The sequence below is a fragment of the Cherax quadricarinatus genome, unplaced genomic scaffold, assembly GCF_038502225.1.
Source record: "Cherax quadricarinatus isolate ZL_2023a unplaced genomic scaffold, ASM3850222v1 Contig3807, whole genome shotgun sequence".
In the NCBI taxonomy this organism is placed as follows: Eukaryota; Metazoa; Arthropoda; class Malacostraca; order Decapoda; family Parastacidae; genus Cherax; species Cherax quadricarinatus.
In genome coordinates, this window is record NW_027198833.1 from 1 (window position 1) to 25,482 (window position 25,482).

A 25,482-nucleotide genomic window follows, 5' to 3' on the forward strand; every position below is an offset into this window, starting at 1 on the left:
TTACTGGAAATTATGCATATTACTATAAAATTACTATATAGTACAGTACTGTACTGAAGTACTACAGGTTACAATGTGTACCTGTATTCTTAGTGTTCAGTTGTTGTCTGCAGTAGTGGACCAAGTGGACAATAACGAAATATTAATTTTGTAATAAGGAGCTGCAGATAATAGGCATTACTGTATATCCCCCTCCACTCTATTAGTAAGTTAATGAGAGGTTTCACTGTACTTATAAGAAACTGAGCTGCAAAAACATGGGCATACTGATAGGGAATTCCTTGGTTAGCTTTACAAATAGAACAAATATTAGGGTAGGGTTTGATTTTAGTGGGACCTCCTTGGAATGGGCCAATTTGCCTTCTGTAGTGAATCTTTCAATGGTGTACCTTACCTGGTTGCATATACATACATACATACATACATACATACATACATACATACATACATACATACATACATACATATATATATATATATATATATATATATATATATATATATATATATATATATATATATATATATATATATATATATATATATATATATATATATATATATATTTTTTTTTTTTTTTTTTTTTTCTCAACAAGTCGGCCGTCTCCCACCGAGGCAGGGTGACCCAAAAAAAAAGAAAGAAAATCCCCAAAAAGAAAATACTTTCATCATCATTCAACACTTTCACCACACTCACACATTATCACTGCTTTTGCAGAGGTGCTCAGAATACAACAGTTTAGAAGCATATACGTATAGAGATACACAACACATCCCTCCAAACTGCCAATATCCCAAACCCCTCCTTTAAAGTGCAGGCATTGTACTTCCCATTTCCAGGACTCAAGTCCGACTATATGAAAATAACCGGTTTCCCTGAATCCCTTCACTAAATATTACCCTGCTCACACTCCAACAGATCGTCAGGTCCCAAGTATCATTCGTCTCCATTCACTCCTATCTAACACGCTCATGCACGCTTGCTGGAAGTCCAAGCCCCTCACCCACAAAACCTCCTTTACCCCCTCTTTCCAACCCTTTCGAGGACGACCCCTACCCCTCTTTCCTTCCCCTATAGATTTATATGCTTTCCATGTCATTCTACTTTGATCCATTCTCTCTAAATGACCAAACCACCTCAACAACCCCTCTTCTGCCCTCTGACTAATGCTTTTATTAACTCCACACCTTCTCCTAATTTCCACACTCCGAATTTTCTGCATAATATTTACACCACACACTGCCCTTAGACAGGACATCTCCACTGCCTCCAACCGTCTCCTCGCTGCTGCATTTACCACCCAAGCTTCACATCCATATAAGAGTGTTGGTACTACTATACTTTCATACATTCCCTTCTTTGCCTCCATAGATAACGTTTTTTGACTCCACATATACCTCAACGCACCACTCACCTTTTTTCCCTCATCTATTCTATGATTAACCTCATCCTTCATAAATCCATCCGCCGACACGTCAACTCCCAAGTATCTGAAAACATTCACTTCTTCCATACTCCTCCTCCCCAATTTGATATCCAATTTTTCTTTATCTAAATCATTTGATACCCTCATCACCTTACTCTTTTCTATGTTCACTTTCAACTTTCTACCTTTACACACATTCTCAAACTCATCCACTAACCTTTGTAATTTTTCTTTAGAATCTCCCATAAGCACAGTATCATCAGCAAAAAGTAACTGTGTCAATTCCCATTTTGAATTTGATTCCCCATAATTTAATCCCACCCCTCTCCCGAACACCCTAGCATTTACTTCTTTTACAACCCCATCTATAAATATATTAAACAACCATGGTGACATTACACATCCCTGTCTAAGACCTACTTTTACTGGGAAGTATTCTCCCTCTCTTCTATATATATATATATATATATATATATATATATATATATATATATATATATATATATATATATATATATATATATATATATATATATACATATATAATATATTTCTTTCTTTCTTTCAACACACCGGCCGTATCCCACCGAGGCGGGGTGGCCCAAAAGGAAAAACGAAAGTTTCTCCTTTTACATTTAGTAATATATACAGGAGAAGAGGTTACTAGCCCCTTGCTCCCGGCATTTTAGTTGCCTCCTACAACACGCATGGCTTACGGAGGAAGAATTCTGTTCCACTTCCCCTTGGAGATAAGAGGAAATAAACAAGAATAAGAACTAGAAAGAAAATAGAAGAAAACCCAGAGGGGTGTGTATATATGTGCTTGTACATGTATGTGTAGTGTGACCTAAGTGTAAGTAGAAGTAGCAAGACGTACCTGAAATCTTGCATGTTCATGAGACAGAAAAAAGGACACCAGCAATCCTACCATCATGTAAAACAATTACAGGCTTTCGTTTTACACTCACTTGGCAGGACGGTAGTACCTCCCTGGGCGGTTGCTGTCTACCAACCTACTACCTATATATATATAATATATATATATATATATATATATATATGAGCTTCCTTCCAGCTCATTTAAAAGCACCTGATGAGGGACTCAAGCAGACTGAAAACATTTGCGTTTTTTCTGTGCTATCGAACGTAGGTTTTTTTATACATATTACCCATACAGTCAATACATGGCGCATACAATGATCATTTATAAATATGCAAAATACTAACAAGAACAATAGGCAAAAAGGGCAAATGTACCACCAGGTGCTTGTCTCCACCCACACATCTGCCTGGCACATTAACTTACTGCTGCAGGCTTTAATAAGGGTCTGATTCCTTTGTAGCCAGGCAGACTGATGGATAGGTCCACACAGCTCTGGTACTGATGATGGTCAGACTTTAGAGCCATTCTAAATAAAAGAAAATTAGAAATTAACCCTTTCACTGTCTCCCACACAGACCTATGTTACTGAAACTAGTGTCACTTACATAGATCTATGGATAAATTCTAATGGCCTCAAACTTGGCACGAGAGTACAGTACTTTATTTTTTTTTATAAATACAATAAAAAAGTACAGTACATCTAGAGCTGAACAGAGCATAGAAATACCTTCATAATATGTTCTACTCAATTTTGGATGTACTTTTTCAATCATGTTTACAAAAATCACACTATACAGAGGAGCTTTATAAAAGAGAGCTGATTGTATACAAAAAATTGCAGCCACTGCAGTACATAATGGGAACATCATCTTAGTATTTCATTGCCCACCATGCCATGCCAATGCAAGGCTCTCGCTCCCAGAAGAATTCAATCCAACAATGAGGATACTGGTTCTGTGAATAAATTCTGCAGGTTCGAATGTTTAGTGACCAAAAGTGATGATCAAAATGTGGAAATAGTGCTGAGAGCCCCAATGACACACAGCCATCTGCCTCTGGGCTCAGTCCATCCACAATTTATCCATCCATAAGCAAAAGCTCACTCTTCAATGGTTTGGGCACAGATGTGAGTAGTACTGGTGACAGGGATGTGGACTTTGATTTCCTAGCAGTCAATGATTAATCTAGTGGAAGCAATTATAATCATCTGCCTGTGAAGCATGAACTTTTATGGTGATGCATGTGGTGCTACCTCTAAGGAATGTAGTACATCACAAAACCCAACACCAGCAACAGATAGTAATAGTGAAGATAATGGTACTTCCACTGCCATGGTTAGTGGGCTGCGGGCAATGCCGGCACCAGTGCCAACCTCAGGAGGGAGCCATGCCTCACACCCCAACAACCTTAGGCTGAGTCCACCACTCACACACAACCAACATTAGTACTACCACCACAACCAGCTGCAAATATCCAGCAGGCACCACCAGACCAAATCTGGAATTGGCAGGAGGATGTATATTTTCTCCCCAATTCCCATCAGTCTGATGACACACAGTGGAATCCAGCTGAACTGTACCCTCAGGAATGATGCCATTCAACCTGAATTCTTTCAGCTATTTTAATGAGCCCCTGATGAAAATAATAGTGATGGAAACAAGCCGATACTTTGAGTATACAATGGCAAACATGATTTCATCATGATCATGGCTTCACAAGTGGCCGATATATATCTCTTTTTTGCCACAATCATGCTTATGCCACATGTGCATAAGAACAATATTGCAACATACTGACTGACTGACTGCTGTATATGTATGCCAGAGTTCAATGATCTTGTACCCATCAACAGATTTATCCTGCTACACTTCTCAGACAAGACAAGGCCCGACAGAAGTGACATGTTATACAAGGTTAGGGGTGTTTCTATGCATCTGAAACAAAAGTTTAATGTGTATTTTTATCCCTTCTGGAACACTGTCATCAATGTATCTTTGATCCTGTTGAAAAGATGACTAGTGCAAACAGTACAGTTCAGGAGGAAATACTCTGGTATCAAACAGTTCATTTTGGGTCGTGGTGAAAGTAGTCTGATACTGGATTTCATTGTACACACATGAAGCAGAACATTGAAAGATACCAAGAAATTATTGGGTATCTCCAGTGATGTAGTGAGAAAAATGATAGAACATATCTTGGTAAGGGCCATACTTTAAACACTAATAACTAGTACACAGGCCTCATACTCAGTGATTTTCTGCTGGTGAACGTGACTGTTGTCTAGGGTACAGTGAGCAGAACAGGAAAACATATGCCCAAATTCAGCACAAGCTTTTATAATGATGAAGTACAGGTGTTTCATGCCAATGACATCATGGCATTTTGGTGGCATGACAAATGTGATGTGACATTGTTGAAATTCATCCACCAACATGAAATGAAAGACACAGGAAAGGTAAATAGAAACCAATGAACCCAATGTGAGACCAGCTGCTATTATGGATTACACAAACAGTATGAGTTTGGTGGATAAGTGTGAAATGCAGATTGGGTCTTTTGACTGTCTGGAAGAGTTACTAATGGTACATAAAATTTTCTTCCATCTTGTTGGCACTGTAATACTGAATGTCTGTTGCCAGTTGAAGATTGGCAACAGACTGCCATGTGCCCACTTTTGTTTGACATATAATACAGAAATCCCTGGTCATAACACCTGCACCAAGAAGAAGTATGGTGACTACTTTCTTACTACCCTTCCTGATATAGACAAGAAGAAATGGGTTTAGAAGAGATGTTGTCTCATGCACAGGCATCAAGGTGACAGTAAAGTGCAGATAAACACATTTTATGTTAAGGGAGTAAAACACTACTGTGTATGGAGCTGTGTTTCAGGGACTCCCACAGACTGCAACAGTTCTAGGAACATAATCAGTGCCTGTATATATGTGTACACATTAGAACAAAAGGGCTATGAAGCAACTGGATGTGTGTGTGTGTGTGTCAGCAAGCATTGTGTTGCATACAAAGGCTAGCCATGTGGACATTATGCATGATATGGGGTGTCACTGGCCACAGCAGTTATTGCAAAATGTAGAAAATTAGAAGAAAAGTGCAAAAACTAAAAAGTAAATAAATTAATAGGGTGTGCAGCAAGCGCTGATGCTGTTACTGGAGAGGCAACGACCTTCAATTTCATGCCTTCATATCTCGGCAAGTACTGCTGGGAATTTTTTTTTCCTTCATTACACTGACAAACATAGGCTCATTTTATGAGAAAAAAAAAATTTTGTTTTGAAAAAATAGCAACACTGTCAGCACCTCTAATTTCAGGAGTCAGGCAGTGAAAGGGTTAGACTAACTGAGGAAAAACTGAAAACTTGAGAATTCTTCCTGAGAATTAAAATCATAAATGCATATACTAACTGAGTTACACTGTACCACATTACCAACTATCATCTTTCTTGAATACTGATAGTAAATGACCTGATTTATTCACATTAATACAAATGCTCTCTCCAAAATTCTTTAATTATTTGAAGTACAATCATCAAGCTTACCACATACCTTTATTCTTAACTATTAAGAATTTGTACATTCCTAGGTATGCTACATCAGGAGCATGCTACCTAAACAGAAAAATAATCAATACAGTGACATTAACAGCCAAGAGAATCTATATATATTACTCTACACACAAAGTAATCAATACGTATTACTTTTACCAAAAAATATCCCTTATCTGCTAAAATACCTTAAAGGTGGCCCCCTTTATTAGCATTGAAATATGCTGAAGTTTTTCTTTCAGGTCTTGTTTCATAAAGGTTGCAAATATAAAAGATGTACACATTATTAACTTACCTAATACAAAATAGTTTGGTTTTTAAATCCATGAATTGACTTATAATTATTTTTGGAAGTTGAATGTGTGTCACTTCTAGATACAGGTAGCCTATTTTGACCTTTAATTACAAGTTCCAATTCTGTGTAGTCACACAAACGCTGGACATCTTTGTCATTTCTGAGACGGGTGTTTGGAAGTTTCCTACAAATGTGGAAGCAAAATTAATAAACAGGAGTGTAATTTTACAAGAAGAGGAAGTTAATGAATTAAGACACATGTGCAGCATCTGGGAATCTTTACTTGTAGATAAAAGGTTCAGAGAACCAACAAGTTGATAAATTAGACACATGCGCAACACTTGGGTATCTTTATTGTGGAAACGTTTCACCGCACAACGCCTTCATCAGTCCTGCAAAGACTGATGGACTAATTACATCAACTCCAGTCTGAGAGACTGATTACCTCAAACTCATTCTGATCTTCACCATTCTTCTTTGTACTGGACTGATGAAGCCACTGTGTAACAAAACATTTCCACAATAGAGATACCCAAGTGTTGCACATGTGCCAAATTTATCATCTTTACTTGTAAAGATACCCACTGGTATTGAATACCACTAATATACAAGATGAAGTTGTATATAAGGAAGAACTGTACTTTAACCCTTTCACTATCTCCCACGTAGACCTATGTTTTAGGCACAGTGCCCTCAAATATGCTGCAAGTGGCAAATTTTGACCTAGACAGGAGAGAGAGAATAGGCCTGTGTGGTGGCTGGAAGGAAGGGGTAAGGGAGGTTTTGTGGGTGAGGAGCTTGGACTTCCAGCAGGCGTGCGTGAGCATGTTCGATAGGAGTGAATGGAGACGAATGGTATTTGGGACCTGACAAGCTGTTGGAGTGTGAGCAGGGTAATATTTAGTGAAGGGATTCAGGGAAACCGGTTATTTTTATATAGCTGGACTTGAGAACTGGAAATGGGAAGTACAATGCCTGCACTCTAAAGTAGGGGTTCAGGATATTGGTGGTTTGGAGGGATATGTTGTGTCTCTTTATACGTATATGCTTCTAAACTGTTGTATTCTGGGCACCTCTGCAAAAACAGTGATTATGTGTGAGTGAGGTGAAAGTGTTGAATGATGATGAAAGTATTTTCTTTTTTGGGGATTTTCTTTCTTGTTGGGTCACCCTGCCTCGGTGGGAGACGGCCGACTTGTTAAAAAATAAAAAATTGTATACTATATATATATATATATATATTTTTTTTTTTTTTTCAAAAAGTCGGTCGTCTCCCACAGAGGCAGGGTGACCCAAAAAAGAAAGAAAATCCCCAAAAAGAAAATACTTTCATCATCATTCAACACTTTCACCACACGCACACATTATCACTGCTTTTGCAGAGGTGCTCAGAATACAACAGTTTAGAAGCATATACATATAAAGATACACAACATATCCCTCCAAACTGCCAATATCCCAAACCCCTCCTTTAAAGTGCAGGCATTGTACTTCCCATTTCCAGGACTCAAGTCCGACTATATGAAAATAACCGGTTTCCCTGAATCCCTTCACTAAATATTACCCTGCTCACACTCCAACAGATCGTCAGGTTCCAAGTATCATTCGTCTCCATTCACTCCTATCTAACACGCTCATGCACGCTTGCTGGAAGTCCAAGCCCCTCGCCCACAAAACCTCCTTTACCCCCTCTTTCCAACCCTTTCGAGGACGACCCCTACCCCTCTTTCCTTCCCCTATAGACTTATATGCTTTCCATGTCATTCTACTTTGATCCATTCTCTCTAAATGACCAAACCACCTCAACAACCCCTCTTCTGCTCTCTGACTAATGCTTTTATTAACTCCACACCTTCTCCTAATTTCCACACTCCGAATTTTCTGCATAATATTTACACCACACATTGCCCTTAGACAGGACATCTCCACTGCCTCCAACCGTCTCCTCGCTGCTGCATTTACCACCCAAGCTTCACATCCATATAAGAGTGTTGGTACTACTATACTTTCATACATTCCCTTCTTTGCCTCCATAGATAACGTTTTTTGACTCCACATATACCTCAACGCACCACTCACCTTTTTTCAATCATCAATTCTATGATTAACCTCATCCTTCATAAATCCATCCGCCGACACGTCAACTCCCAAGTAGTATCTGAAAACATTCACTTCTTCCATACTCCTCCTCCCCAATTTGATATCCAATTTTTCTTTAAATCATTTGATACCCTCATCACCTTACTCTTTTCTATGTTCACTTTCAACTTTCTACCTTTACACACATTCTCAAACTCATCCACTAACCTTTGCAATTTTTCTTTAGAATCTCCCATAAGCACAGTATCATCTGCAAAAAGTAACTGTGTCAATTCCCATTTTGAATTTGATTCCCCATAATTTAATCCCACCCCTCTCCCGAACACCCTAGCATTTACTTCTTTTACAACCCCATCTATAAATATATTAAACAACCATGGTGACATTACACATCCCTGTCTAAGACCTACTTTTACCGGGAAGTATTCTCCCTCTCTTCTACACACCCTAACCTGAGCCTCACTATCCTCATAAAAGCTCTTTACAGCATTTAGTAACTTACCACCTATTCCATAAACTTGCAACATCTGCCACATTGCTCCTCTATCCACTCTATCATATGCCTTTTCTAAATCCATAAATGCAATAAAAACTTCCCTACCTTTATCCAAATACTGTTCACATATATGCTTCAATGTAAACACTTGATCTACACATCCCCTACCCACTCTGAAGCCTCCTTGCTCATCCGCAATTCTACATTCTGTCTTACCTCTAATTCTTTCAATTATAACTCTACCGTATACTTTTCCTGGTATACTCAGTAAACTTATTCCTCTATAATTTTTACAATCTCTTTTGTCCCCTTTCCCTTTATATAAAGGGACTATACATGCTCTCTGCCAATCCCTAGGTACCTTCCCCTCTTTCATACATTTATTAAACAAAAGTACCAACCACTCCAACACTATATCCCCCCCTGCTTTTAACATTTCTGTCATGATCCCATCAGTTCCAGCTGCTTTACCCCCTTTCATTCTACGTAATGCCTCACGTACCTCCACCACACTTACATTCTGCTCTTCTTCACTCCTAAAAGATGGTATACCTCCCTGGCCAGTGCATGAAATTACCGCCTCCCTTTCTTCCTCAACATTTAAAAGTTCCTCAAAATATTCTCGCCATCTACCTAATACCTCCCTCTCCCCATCTACTAACTCCCCTACTCTATTTTTAATGGACAAATCCATACTTTCCCTAGGCTTTCTTAACTTGTTTAACTCACTCCAAAAATTTTTCTTATTTTCATTAAAATTTCTTGACAGTGCCTCTCCCACTCTTTCATCTGCTCTCCTTTTGCACTCTCTCACCACTCTCTTCACCTTTCTTTTACTCTCCATATACTCTGCTCTTCTTATAACACTTCTGCTTTGTAAAAACCGCTCGTATATATACAGTGGACCCCCGCATAACGATGGCATCACATAGCGATTATTTCGCATACTGCTTACTTTAATCGCAAAATTTTTGCCGCGCATACCGATTAAAAACCCGCTCACCGATTTTCGTCCGAGACGCGTCCAATGTGCGCCCTCACCCAGCCTCACATGTGCCGCCCGTGCCATTGTTTACCAGGCAGCCTCCGCGCTAACATCCAAGCATACACTCGGAATATTTCGTATTATTACAGTGTTATCGGAGGTGTTTCTGGAAAATAAGTGACCATGGGCCCCAAGAAAGCTTCTAGTGCCAACCCTGTGGTAAAAAGGGTGAGAATTAGTATGGAAATTAAGAAAGATTTTGAAGGGTTTGGGGCTAACCCTGAGAAGCCTATGCCAGTTGTGGAATCCATTGTGCCTACTTCAAAGATTAAGGAAATGTGTGCACAGTGGGTTGAACTGCAAACCTTTATGGATGAAAATCACCCTGACACAGCTGTTGCAAGCCGTGCTGGTGACTATTTCAATGACAATGTTGTGGCCCATTTTAGACAAATCGTAAAGGAACGGGAGGTACAGAGCTCTATGGACAGATTTGTTGTGCGACAGAGGTCCAGTGACTCTCAAGCTGGTCCTAGTGGCATTAAAAGAAGAAGGGAAGTAACCCCGGAAAAGGACTTGCTACCTCAAGTCCTAATGGAAGGGGATTCCCCTTCTAAACAGTAAGAAGATAATGCTCTCCCCTCCTCCCATCCCATCAATCATCACCAGATCTTCAATAAAAGTAAGTGTCATGTAAGTGTGCATGCCTTTTTCAGTTTGTGTGTATTAAAATTAACATTTCATGTGGTAAAAATTTTTTTTTTCATACTTTTGGGTGTCTTGCACGGATTAATTTTATTTCCATTATTTCTTATGGGGAAAATTCATTCACATAACGATTATTTCGCATAACAATTACCCCTCTTGCACGGATTAAAATCGTTAACCGGGGGTCCACTGTATATATATTTTTTTTTGTTTTGTTTTTTTCAACAAGTCGGTCGTCTTCCACCATGGGGAAGTGGAACAGAATTCTTCCTCCGTAAGCCATGCGTGTTGTAGGAGGCAACTAAAATGCCGGGAGCAAGGGGATAGTAACCTCTTCTCCTGTATATATTACTAAATGTAAAAGGAGAAACTTTCGTTTTTCCTTTTGGGCCACCCCGCCTCGGTGGGATACGGCCGGTGTGTTGAAAGAAAGATATATATATATATATATATATATATATATATATATATATATATATATATATATATATATATATATATATATATATATATATATTATAGGTAGTAGGTTGGTAGACAGCAACCGCCCAGGGAGGTACTACCGTCCTGCCAAGTGAATGTAAAACTGAAGCCTGTAACTGTTTTACACGATGGTAGGATTGCTGGTGTCTTTTTTTTTTCTGTCTCATACACATGCAAGATTTCAGGTATGTCTTGCTACTTCTACTTACACTTAGGTCACACTACACATACATGTACAAGCATATATATACACACACCCCTTTGGGTTTTCTTCTATTTTCTTTCTAGTTCTTGTTCTTGTTTATTTCCTCTTACCTCCATGGGGAAGTGGAACAGAATTCTTCCTCCGTAAGCCATGCGTGTTGTAAGAGGCGACTAAAATGCCGGGAGCAAGGGGCTAGTAACCTCTTCTCCTGTATATATTACTAAATGCAAAAGGAGAAACATTCATTTTTCCTTTTGGGCCACCCCGCCTCGGTGGGATACGGCCGATGTGTTAAAAAAAAAAAAAAAAAAAAAAAAAATATATATATATATATATATATATATATATATGCAAAACAACCACTCTGAAAGAATAGAGAAATTCCAAGCGCTTTCGTGACTACTCACATTATAATGTGAGTAGTCACGAAAGCACTTGGAATTTCTCTATTCTTTCAGAGTGGTTGTTTTGCATATTCTGAAATCACCTGTTTACTGTGATCTTATTGCATATACAGTGGACCCCCGCATAGCGAACGCCTTGCATAGCGAACAATCCGCATAGCGAACGCTTTGTTCACTGAAATTTTGCCCCGCATAGTAGACAAAAACCCGCTCAGCGAACTTCGTCCGAGACGCGTCCAATGTGGGCCCTCAGCCAGCCTCACATGTGCCGCCCGTCCCATTGTTTACCAGCTAGCCTCCGCGGTAACATTCAAGCATACACTCGGAATATTTCGTATTATTACAGTGTTTTCGGTGCTGTTTCTGGAAAATAAGTGACCATGGGCCCCAAGAAAGCTTCTAGTGCCAACCCTGTGGTAAAAAGGGTGAGAATTAGTATGGAAATTAAGAAAGATTTTGAAGGGTTTGGGGCTAACCCTGAGAAGCCTATGCCAGTTGTGGAATCCATTGTGCCTACTTCAAAAATTAAGGAAATGTGTGCACAGTGGGTTGAACTGCAAACCTTTATGGATGAAAATCACCCTGACACAGCTGTTGCAAGCCGTGCTGGTGACTATTTCAATGACAATGTTATGGCCCATTTTAGGAAAGTCTTGAAGGAACGGGAGGTACAGAGCTCTATGGACAGATTTGTTGTGCGACAGAGGTCCAGTGACTCTCAAGCTGGTCCTAGTGGCATTAAAAGAAGAAGGGAAGTAACCCCAGAAAAGGACTTGCTACCTCAAGTCCTAATGGAAGGGGATTCCCCTTCTAAACAGTAAGAAGATAATGCTCTCCCCTCCTCCCATCCCATCAATCATCACCAGATCTTCAATAAAAGTAAGTGTCATGTAATTGTGCATGCCTTTTTCAGTTTGTGTGTACTAAAATTAACATTTTTTTGTGGTAAAAAAATTTTTTTTTCATACTTTTGGGTGTCTTGCACGGATTAATTTTATTTCCATTATTTCTTATGGGGAAAATTAATTCGCATAGCGAACATTTCGCATAACGACCAGCCCTCTTGCACGGATTAAGTTCGCTATGCGGGGGTCCACTGTATATATATATATTTATATATATATATATATATATATATTTATATATATATATATATATATATATTTATATATATATATATTTATATATATATATTTATATATATATATTTATATATATATATATATATATATTATATATATATATATATATATATATATATATACATATATATATATAATATATATATATATATATATATATATATATTTTTTTTTTTTTCAACTAGTCGGCCGTCTCCCACCGAGGCAGGGTGACCCAAAACAGAAAGAAAATCCCCAAAAAGAAAATACTTTCATCATCATTCAACACTTTCACCACACTCGCACATTATCACTGTTTTTGCAGAGGTGCTCAGAATACAACAGTTTAGAAGCATATACATATAAAGATACACAACATATCCCTCCAAACTGCCAATATCCCAAACCCCTCCTTTAAAGTGCAGGCATTGTACTTCCAGGACTCAAGTCTGATTATATGAAAATAACCGGTTTCCCTGAATCCCTTCACTAAATATTACCCTGCTCACACTCCAACAGATCGTCAGGTCCCAAGTACCATTCGTCTCCATTCACTCCTATCTAACACGCTCACGCACGCTTGCTGGAAGTCCAAGCCCCTTGCCCACAAAACCTCCTTTACCCCTCTCTCCAACCCTTTCGAGGACGACCCCTACCCCGCCTTCCTTCCCCTATAGATTTATATGCTTTCTATGTCATTCTACTTTGATCCATTCTCTCTAAATGACCAAACCACCTCAACAACCCCTCTTCTGCTCTCTGACTAATACTTTTATTAACTCCACACATTTTCCTAATTTCCACACTCCGAATTTTCTGCATAATATTTACACCACACATTGCCCTTAAACAGGACATCTCCACTGCCTCCAACCGTCTCCTCGCTGCTGCATTTACCACCCAAGCTTCACACCCATATAAGAGTGTTGGTACTACTATACTTTCATACATTCCCTTCTTTGCCTCCATAGATAACGTTTTTTGACTCCACATATACCTCAACGCACCACTCGCCTTTTTTCCCTCATCAATTCTATGATTAACCTCATCCTTCATAAATCCATCCGCCGACACGTCAACTCCCAAGTATCTGAAAACATTCACTTCTTCCATACTCCTCCTCCCCAATTTGATATCCAATTTTTCTTTATCTAAATCATTTGATGCCCTCATCACCTTACTCTTTTCTATGTTCACTTTCAACTTTCTACCTTTACACACATTCCCAAACTCATCCACTAACCTTTGCAATTTTTCTTTAGAATCTCCCATAAGCACAGTATCATCAGCAAAAAGTAACTGTGTCAATTCCTATTTTGAATTTGATTCCCCAAAATTTAATCCCACCCCTCTCCCGAACACCCTAGCATTTACTTCCTTTACAACCCCATCTATAAATATATTAAACAACCATGGTGACATTACACATCCCTGTCTAAGACCTACTTTTACTGGGAAGTAGTCTCCCTCTCTTCTACACACCCTAACCTGAGCCTCACTATCCTCATAAAAACTCTTTACAGCATTTAATAACTTACCACCTATTCCATATACTTGCAACATCTGCCACATTGCTCCTCTATCCACTCTATCATATGCCTTTTCTAAATCCATAAATGCAATAAAAACTTCCCTACCTTTATCTAAATACTGTTCACATATATGCTTCAATGTAAACACTTGATCTACACATCCCCTACCCACTCTGAAACCTCCTTGCTCATCCGCAATCCTACATTCTGTCTTACCTCTAATTCTTTCAATTATAACCCTACCGTACACTTTTCCTGGTATACTCAGTAAGCTTATTCCTCTATATTTTTTACAGTCTCTTTTGTCCCCTTTCCCTTTATATAAAGGGACTATACATGCTCTCCGCCAATCCCTAGGTACCTTCCCCTCTTTCATACATTTATTGAACAAAAGTACCAACCACTCCAACACTATATCCCCCCTGCTTTTAACATTTCTGTCATGATCCCATCAGTTCCAGCTGCTTTACCCCCTTTCATTCTACGTAATGCCTCACGTACCTCCCCCACACTTACATTCTGCTCTTCTTCACTCCTAAAAGATGGTATACCTCCCTGACCAGTGCATGAAATTACTGCCTCTCTCTCTTAACATTTAAAAGCTCCTCAAAATATTCTCGCCATCTACCTAATACCTCCATCTCCCCATCTACTAACTCCCCTACTCTGTTTTTAACTGACAAATCCATACTTTCCCTAGGCTTTCTTAACTTGTTTAACTCACTCCAAAATTTTTTCTTATTTTCATTAAAATTTCTTAACAGTGCCTCTCCCACTCTATCATCTGCTCTCCTTTTGCACTCTCTCACCACTCACTTTACCTTTCTTTTACTCTCCATATACTCTGCTCTTCTTATAACACTTCTACTTTGTAAAAACCTCTCATAAGCTACCTTTTTCTCTTTTATCACACCCTTTACTTCATCATTCCACCAATCACTCCTCTTTCCTCCTGCCCCCACCCTCCTATAACCACAAACTTCTGCCCCACATTCTAATACTGCATTTTTAAAACTATTCCAACCCTCTTCAACCCCCCCACTACTCATACTTACACTAGTCCACCTTTCTGCCAATAGTTGCTTATATCTCACCCAAACTTCCTCCTCCCTTAGTTTATACACTTTCACCTCTCTCTTTCTTCTTGTTTCCATTTTCCTTTCATCCCATCTACCTCTTACTCTAACTGTAGCTACAACTAAATAATGATCCAATATATCAGTTGCCCCTCTATAAACGTGTACATCCTGAAGCCTACCCATCAACCTTTTATCTACCAATACATAATCTAATAAACTACTTTCATTACATGCTATATCATACCTTGTATATTTATTTACCCTCTTTTTCATAAAATATGTATTACTTATTACCAAACCTCTTTCTACTAATAGCTCAATTAAAGGCTTCCCATTTTCATTTACCCCAAATTTACCTACTATTCCCTCCAGAACATTTTTACCCACTTTAGCATTGAAATCCCCAACCATAAGTACTCTCACACTTGGTTCAAAACTCCCCATGCACTCACTCAACATTTCCCAAAATCTCTCTCTCTCCTCTGCACTTCTCTCTTCTCTAGGTGCATAAATGCTTACTATAACCCACTTTTCACATCCAACCCTTATTTTTCCTTGAATTTATACATTTTTATTCCCTCTTTTCTTGCCATAACTTATCCTTCAACATTATTGCTACTTCTTTAGCTCTAACTCTATTTGAAACCCCTGACCTAATCCCATTTATTTCTTCCCACTGAAACTCTCCCACCCCCTTCAGCTCTGTTTCACTTAAAGGCAGGACATCTAGCTTTTTCTCATTCATAACATCCAGAATCATCTCTTTCTTATCATTCGCACAACATCCACGCACATTCAAACATCCCACTTTAATGGTTTTTCTTCTTTTTCTTTTTAGTAGGCTACACAGGAAAAGGGGTTACTAGCCCATTGTTCTCAGCATTTTGTTGACTCTTTCAACACGCATGGCTTACAGAGGAAAGATTCTTATTCCACTTCCCCAAGGATATAAAAGGAAAAGCAATAAGAACAAGAAGTATTAAGATAAACTCAAAGAAGACTCAGATGAGTGTGTATATATAAACATGTACATGTATGTGAGGTGTGACCTAAGTGTAAGTAGATGTAACAAGATGTACCTGAAATCGTGCATGTTTATGAGATGGAAAAAAGACACCAGCAATCCTACCACAACGTAAAACAATTACAGGCTTTCGTTTTACACTCACTTGGCAGGACGGTAGTACCTCCCTGGGTGGTTGCTGTCTACCAACCTACTACTTATATTTATTATTTTTATTATTATTATATACAGTACTCCTGCATATCCAAAACATTGCTGGGACCTATAAATACTATGTATGTATTTCTAGACAATAGTCTGTGACTAAGGTAGGTAAAAATGTTCACCTGTCACTGTGTTTGTGACTACTTGAGTACTATTTCAGTACCTAATATTAGTATCAGAACAAAGATTAACTATGAAATCACAAGTTTTACTACAAATTGCAAATATAAGAACATAAAAATTATACAAATTAAAAAAAATGAGAAAAAAGGTATATCGGCAACACTTCTGCAAGTAGCAGTGCTTCATGTTGCTGTCAAATGAGCCTTATAGCTCCATAAGTATTGACTCTAGATTTGTTTTTACATTACCTGGAGTTTACTTGGAGAGAGTTCCGGGGGTCAACGCCCCCATGGCTCGGCCTGAGACCAGGTCTCATGGTGGATCAGGGTCTGAGCAACCACGCTATTACTGCCGGCCACATGCAAACTGACATATGAACCACAGCCTGGTTGGTCAGGTACTGACTTTAGATGCCTGTCCAGTGCCTTCTTAAAGACAGCCAGGGGTCTATTGGTAATCCCCCTTATGTATGGTGGGAGGCAGTTGAACAGTCTTGGGCCCCCGGACACTTATTGTGTTGTCTCTCAGTGCACTCGTGGCACCCCTGCTTTTCATCAGGGAAATCTTGCATCTCCTGCCAAGTCTTTTGCTTTCATAGGGAGTGATTTTCGTGTGCCGGTTTGGTACCAGTCCTTCCAGAACCTTCCAAGTGTATATTATCATGTACAGTATCTCTCTCGCCTGCGTTCCAGGGAATACAGATCAAGGACCTTCAACCGTTCCCAGTAATTCAGGTGCATTATCGTACTTATGTGTGTTGTGCAAGTTCTTTGCATGCTCTCGAGGTCTGCAATGTGGCCAGCCTTGAAGGGGGCCATTAGTGTACAGCAGTATTTCAGCCTAGAGAGAACAAGCGATTTGAAGAGTGTCATCATGGGCTTGGCATCCCTAGTTTTGAAGGTTCTCATTATCCATCCTATCATTTTCCTAGCCGATGAGGTTCATACAGTGTTGTGGTCTTTGAAGGCGAGATCCTCTCACATTATCACTCCCAGATCCTTCACATTTCTTTGTCACTCTATTGTATGTTTAGAATTTGTCATATACCCTGATACATATTTAATTTCCTCAAGTTTTCCATATCTGAGTAGTTGAAATTTCTCCTCGTTGAACTTCATATTGTTTTGAGTGGTCCATCTGAAGATTTGGTTGATGTCCGCTTGGAGTCTTGCAATGTTTTCGATGGAGGTCACTGCCATGGCAATCCGGGTGTCATCCACAAGGGAAGACACGAGATATGGCTTACATTTCTGTCTATGTCAGAAATGAGGATAGTTTATTATTATAGATAGATAGTTTATTAAGACATGATACATAGTTGTACAAGGAATTATAGTAGTTGGGTGTACATGCCAAAAGCCCCTTGCATGCAGAGCATTATGGGCAGGCTTAAAATTAACTTAAGATTAACTAAGATATAATAGATTCAATGGTAAAAGTTACAGTAAACATCCCATATCATAAAAATCTTTGAGAGGGTTCTAAGAAGCAAGGTTGCCAACCACCTAGATACCCATCAATTACACAACCCAGGGGAACACGGGTTTAGAGCAGGTTGCTCCAGCCTGTCCCAGCTCCTGGACTATGACAAGGTCCTGGATGCTGCTGAGGATAAACAAAATACAGATGTAGTATGCACAGACTTTGCAAAAGGATGAGGAATAGAATGGAAACAAGTACTGTGCCTTGTGGAACAGAGCTTTTCACGGTGGCTGTCTGGGACTTTACTCTGTTTACAATTACTCTTTATGTTCTATTTGTCAGGAAGTTACAGATCCATCTAATAACTATTCCTGCTACTCCTTTATCATGCATTTTGTGTGCTATTACACCACGGTCACACTTGTCAAAAGCTTTTGCAAAGTCTGTGCATACTACATCTGTATTTTGTTTATCCTCAACAGAATCCAGGACCTTGTCATAGCGGACATCAACCAAATCTTCGAATGGGCCACTCAAAACAATATAAAGTTCAACGAGGAGAAATTTCAACTACTCAGATATGGAGAATTTGAAGAAATTAAAAATGTGGTGTCAAGGTATACCACAAATTCTAACCATACAATAGAGCAGAAAAGTAATGTGAAGGACCTGGGAGTGATAATGTCAGAGGATCTCACCTTCAAAGACCACAACAATGTATCTACCTCATCCGCTAGGAAAATGATAGGCTGGATAATGAGAACCTTCAAAACTAGGGATGCCAAGCCCACGATGATTCTCATCAAACCACTTGTGTTCTCTAGGCTGGAATACTGCTGTACACTAACAGCCCCCTTCAAGGGGACCTGGAGAGTGTACAAAGAACTTTCACTGCACATATAAGTGCGATAAGGCACCTAAACTACTGGGAATGGTTGAAGGTCCTTGATCTGTATTCCCTCAAATGCAGGTGAGAGAGATACATAATAATATACACTTGGAAGGTCCTGGAGGGATTGGTACCAAACCTGCACACGAAAATCACTCCATATGAAAGCAAAAGACTCGGCAGGAGATGCAACATTCCCCCGATGAAAAGCAGGGGTGCCTTGAGTACACTGAGAGACAACACAGTAAGTGTCCGGGGCTCAAGACTGTTCAACTGACTCCCACCATACATAAGGGAGATTACCAATAGACCTCTGGCTGTCTTCGAGAAGGCACTGGACAGGCATCTAAAGTTAGTACCTGACCAACCGGGCTGTAGTTCGTATGTCAGCTTGCGTGCGGCCAGCAGTAACAGCCTGGTTGATCAGACCCTGATCCACCATGCGGCCTGGTCTCAGACCGGACCGCAGGGGTATTGACCCCTGAAACCCTCTCCAGGTAAACTCCAGGTAAGTGATCCAGTAGCTGGGACAGGCAGGAGAGACCTGCTCTAAACTCATGTTACCTTGGGTTGTGTAACTGATGGGTATCTAGGTGTTTGGCAATCTTGCTTCTTAGAACCCTGTCAAAGATTTTTATGATAAGGGATGTTAGTGCTATCGTTCTGTAGCTCTTTGCAATTGTTTTACTGCCACCTTTGTGGAGTGGGGCTATGTCTGTTGTTTTTAGTGTGTGGGATGACCCCTGTATACATGTTCCCTCTCCATAAAATGCTGAAGGCACGCGATAGGGACTTCTTACAATTCTTGATGAACACGGAGTTCCATGCATCTGGGCCTGGGGCAGAGTGCATGGGCATGTCATTTATTGCCTTTTCAAAATCTTGTGGAGTTAGGATAATATCCGAGATTTCTGAGATGACCAAATTTTGGGTTTCATTCATAAAGAATTCATTAGATTGTCGACCCTTAGTCTGGGCAGCGACTCGCTGCCCATCTGTCATCTGTGTATGTCCCATCCTGCCTAAGCAGGGGATCAATACTGGATGTTGTTTTTCCCTTAGATTTGGCACAAGAGAAGAAGTACAGTGGACCCCCGCTTAACGATCACCTCCCAATGCGACCAATTATGTGAGTGTATTTATGTAAGTGCGTTTGTATATGTATGTTTGGGGGTCTGAAATGGACTAATCTACTTCACAATATTCCTTATGGGAACAAATTCTATCAGTACTGGCACCTGAACATACTTCTGGAATGAAAAAATATCGTTAACCGGGGGTCCACTGTATTTAGGTTTTTATCAGTTTCCTTTATGGCTTTTAGTTCTTCCTAAGATTCTTGTCTCCTGTAAGATTCCTTCAGCTTAAGTTAGATATTTGCAATTTCAATTTCAATTACTTTATGTAAAAAAATGTCCTCTTCATTTAAAAAAAAAAAAAAAATTGAAGCACTGGGCGAGTGAACGTAGATCTACGTTTGGACAGTTAAGGGGTTAAACAAAAATAATAATAATTTTGCTTATTTTGCTATTTTTTTAAGATATAATTCAACCAACCTTATTCTTTCTACTAACTGAGGATTCACTGCAAGCTCTTTGCAACATGTTGTTAGTAGATGACTGTATTTCATTTGAGCTCTCTGGAAATCAACTTCAATAAAGTCTGGGTCATCTGTGTTAGCCACTCGAACTTTTAACACCAGTTCTGAAAAATAAAATAAATGGTATGACTTTTTAATAAATTTACATTCACATTATATTAAACATTTCTGACATTAGCATGAGGTGTACAGTATGTAAATATAACTTGACACAACTTTATCCATCTCTAGTGATCTTTCTTTGGTCAACATAGAGTAGTACCTGTAGTACGATACAGCATTTTTGTCACAGATATATCTAGACATTATTTTACTCCTAGCATACACATCAATGTTTCTTTTCACTAACACATAGTAAGGAAATGTCAATTTTTAAGCGATCAATTAAATCTCAATTCTTCTCATACAAAATTAATCTGGAAACCAATTTCATTTAGAAAACAATACAATGGAAATATTTATAGCATTAGTTTCACACTTATTTGGGATAGTTAGGAAGTACAATAAGCGTTTCTCACGTTAAATTCAATACTATACTTACCTTTGGTTTGCCTTGCAAAATAATCATAATTGGAAGGTGGGTTAGGTACTGGCCCAGGAGCTGTAGCATGACTTGCTGCATTTTGGTGACCATTGCCTTCCCCTAATCCATTAGTGATGGGCTTTCCAGAGAGGGTTTTAGCACCAATTGCAACTTTGTAGTCTATGGGTGGGTGTGCCAAGTAGTTTGGTGTTATTGGAAGGGAATCAGAGTTTGCTGTTGTTCCTTCACTTGAGACACCAGCCTCCACACCTTAACAGAAAATAAAGTCTGAGTATAAATTGTTTTTTGAAGCCAGTCGCATACTAAAGTACCATTTGGTGGTCTGCTACACTTTTTATATGCTGATCTATGACTAACGCAAGTGGGACTAAAGCAAGGAGCAGCTAGAACTGAAGTGACCAACTTTGCCTAATACTACTGAAAGATCAACAGATGAGGCATAAATGACTTTTACTGTATAACTGGGCCCAATGACTCTCTCCCAAAAATATTTTGCCTCCCACTCATATTACAGTATTATATGCTACAAAGCAGTGTTTTCCACTCAATGACCAGAGATGCCAAACAATGATCCATTACGTCCCATAAAATCAGTGGTCAAGTATTTACAAACATCTAAGAATTGGCCAAAATACACAGTGGGGCTTCAAGTGTTAAATTTGCTAGCTTTAGGGAAATTTTACCACAATTTCCTCATTTTAGTAAGTCAGCCTATTGAACTCAGATTTACTTTCTTCCCTATAATTTATTTCATTCCACTTAAGAACATAAGAAAGAAGGAAAACTGCAGCAGGTCTACTGACCCATGCGAAACAGGTCCATCCCCCCCCCCTCCTGGATTAGCCTAATGACCCACCTAATCAGGTCACTTCCACTTAATGAAGGAGCACCGCATCAGATCTAGTAGCACAAGCTAGTCAGGTCCAACTCACACCCACCCACACCCACTCATGTATTTATCTAACCTATTTTTAAAGCTACACAACGTTTTAGACTCAATAACTGTACTCAGGAGTTTATTCCATTCATCCACAACTCTATTATCAAACCAGTGCATTCCTATATCCTTCCTGAATCTGAATTTTTCCAACTTGAAACCATTGCTGCGAGTCCTGTCTTGGCTGGAAAATTTCAGCACGCTATTTAAATCCCCTTTATTTATTTGTTTTCCATTTATACACCTCGATCACATCCCCCCTAATTCTACGCCTTTCAAGAGAGTGCAAATTCAGGGCCCTCAGTCTATCCTCATAGGGAAGATTCCTGAAACATGGGATCATCTTTATCATCCTCCTCTGTACGTTTTCCAGTGCATTTATATCCATTTATATAATTTATATAATTCTGTAATACGGTGACCAGAACTGCGCAGCATAATCCAAATGAGGCCTAACCAAGGATATATAGAGTTGAAGAACAACCTGAGGATTTCTATTATTTATACTTCTAGATATGAAGCCAAGAATTCTGTTAGTTTTATTGCAAACACTAATGCACTGTTGCCTTGGTTTCAGATTACTGCTAACCAGAACTCCTAAATCCTTTTTGCAATCAGTAGTATATTAAAATCTACATTATTTAGTTTATATGTGGCATGGTTATTTCCCTGTCCAACATTTAGAACTTTGCATTTGTCTATATTAAACTGCATCTGCCATTTCTCTGAAGGTGTTGGTGGATCTGTACTCACCTCTACCTTAGTCCTGCCTCTAACAAGTCTTATTTTATGAGTGAATCCACATTTTCTAGAAACTAAGCTAATTTCCACACATCACATTCCCAGGCCACCATCACAGGAATGATCACTAAAATTTAAAAACATATTAAGGTGCTCAATCTTTAAAATATTATGTAAATAGCTACAAAGTAAATAGCACATTGTTGCAGCATTCACATATATTGAAATGGTGACCATCCCCATGCAATGGGTCAATCCATGAATTAGTTTTCCCGACTCGGTGGATTCTGGTAATCTAGAGTATCTAAGCTAAAAGAATGCTAGGCCCATTGCAGAACAATACTTGTTGTTGGCTGCTCTGTGAAGCACTGTGTGGTGATGTTCCCTCCAGTGTATTTAAATGGTACATACTCTATTTTCAATCTTTCACTGCCTGTACTTTTTTGTCACTTTCATTACCATGTTTAACTGACTCACAAAATTGTAATGACATGATTGCAAACAAACTATACCACGGGATAGTCACTCGATATTGCCAGCTAGTGTAAAACTTGTGTGGTAAGAGACCGACACATTAATATTATTCACATAATACAAAGTATTTATACCAAGCAGCTGCAGGATCTGTGGATTGGTAGTAAGTTGTGCTGGTGTTTGCAACTGGTTATTTTCTAGTTCTGGATCAGCACCATTTGCCAAGAGTAAATGAACAATTTCAAGATTGCCTCTCTTGCAAGCCCAGTGTAGACCTGTCCTGCAAACAACAAGCACGAATCATTAATAAAACAGGAGGAGATAATGCTGTGCCTGGATCACTAATAAAATATAGGTGAAAATAATTACTGTATAACAGGCAGTAGGTTGGTAGACAGCAACCACTCAGGGAGGTACTACCTTCCTGCCAAGTGAGTGTGAAACAGAAACCTGTAATTGTTTTACATGATGTAAAGATTGCTGGTGTCATTTTTCTGTCTCATAAACATGCGGGATAACAGGTATATCTTGCTACTTCTACTTGCACTTAGGTCACACTACAGATGCATGCATATGCATATGTATTTACACACCCATCTGGGTTTTCGTTTATTTTCTTAATATTTCTTGTTCTACTTTATTTCCTCTTATCTCTATAGGGAAGTGGAAAAGAGTTCTTCTTCCACAAGTCATGCAAATTGTAAGAGGAGACTAAACTGCCAGGAGCAAACGGCTAGTAACCCTTTCTCCTGAATAAATTACTAAATTTAAAAAGTGAAAATAATTACTGTATATAATAACACAACTGGAGGAGATAATGCTATCTGCATCATTAATAAATATAATTACTGTATAATAACACAACTAGAGGAGATAATACTGTGTCTGCATCACCAATAAAGACAGGTGAAAATAATTACCGTATAAAAATATTTGCTGACAATATTTTGCAGTGCTGACCTGATGAAGAGTAATATTAACCCACCACTTGCAATGGAGACCCACTGATTTTATAATTTCCTCACTTCCAGTGGTGATCCACTGAATTTCATAATCCCCTCACCTCCAATGGTGAGCTCACTGAATTTTAAAATCTTCTCACTTCTAATGTTGATCTACTGAATCAGGACAATGCTGATTCACTAAATCTTAACATCCTTTCCCCTCCACTGTTGACTCATTTAATCATAATATTCCTTCCACCACTAAACTGAACACATTTCTCCCTCCAGTTTAAATTCACTGAATCATAAAATTCCTGACCCATATATTTCCAGAGTACTGTTCATGCACTAGTATTTCCCACCTCCAAAATACACAGGTAAAATTAAGAGAGAACAGGTTGTTAGCACACCTTAAAAAAAACACAAACCATTCTTTAATACATGTACATGAATTATGATTTTAGTGTGAATAAAATAATGCAGATTTACCAGCCATTTATATCATGTTTACTGTTGATGTTGACACCTCTGGAAACCAACGCTAAGATGGCCTCAGTGTCACCATAGCAACATGCTTCACGTAGCTTCTCCTCATTCTGCTTCTGAACATCCATTCCAGGCCACTCTGAAACAGAGACGACACTTTCTTAAAAACTAATGATGATGCATTTTGTGTTATTAAAAGGAATTCCTCATGCACTAGTGCATATTATTATTATAATCATGGGCAAGTACAGTGGACCCTCGGGTAATGATTTTAATCCGTTCAAGAGAGCTTGTCCTTAACCGATTTTGTCATTAGCCGATTTAATTTTCCCTATAAGAAATAATGGAAATCCAATTAATCCATTCCAAACAGCCAAAAGTATTAAACAAAAAAAAATTTTTTCACATGAAATATACATTTCTCTACACAGAAAACAATGAGATATGCACAATAAATACATAAATAAATGCTAAAATGACATTTACCTTTATTGAAGAGTATTGATGAGTGATGAGACGCCATTTTTCTTGAACACTCTGGGATTTTGTGAGCGATACATGAGTAAAGGGCTCACTTTGCAATCCCCACTAGCATTACAACAAAACATGAGAGTTAGCTTGTCTTTCATAGGCTTGTGTCCTGGGAGGGCCTTTTCCTCCTGAGTAATGTAGGTCCTGTTTGGAATTTTCTTCCAGAACAGACCTGTTTCGTCACAACTGAACACTTGTTGGGGTTGGAATTTTTCAACTTCACCATGCCTTATCACACTGTGTATGCCACTACAATTTTTAAATCTCTCAAACCAACCTTTG

The 25,482-nt window shown here is 38.8% G+C and overlaps 1 protein-coding gene across 4 annotated transcripts in view; it reads right to left on the bottom strand.

Moving 5' to 3' along the window:
* Positions 1-1,745: 1,745 nt before the first annotated feature.
* The window catches only part of LOC128703306 (ankyrin repeat domain-containing protein 40), a 32,147-nt gene continuing 8,410 nt past the window's right edge, over positions 1,746-25,482 (bottom strand). Inside the window, exons 2-7 of one of the 4 annotated variants that reach the window (XM_053797897.2) lie at positions 24,673-24,808; positions 23,374-23,519; positions 21,085-21,336; positions 20,500-20,647; positions 6,169-6,352; positions 1,948-2,836 (exon numbers count right to left, since the gene is read on the bottom strand). In XM_053797897.2, the coding sequence (XP_053653872.1) occupies positions 6,169-6,352; positions 20,500-20,647; positions 21,085-21,336; positions 23,374-23,519; positions 24,673-24,808 (866 nt within the window). In that variant the 3' untranslated portion in view covers positions 1,948-2,836. Of the gene's footprint in view, positions 6,353-20,499; positions 20,648-21,084; positions 21,337-23,373; positions 23,520-24,672; positions 24,809-25,482 lie in introns of those variants that run through there. The other 3 variants (XM_053797901.2, XM_053797899.2, XM_053797900.2) reach the window with 3 other exon arrangements.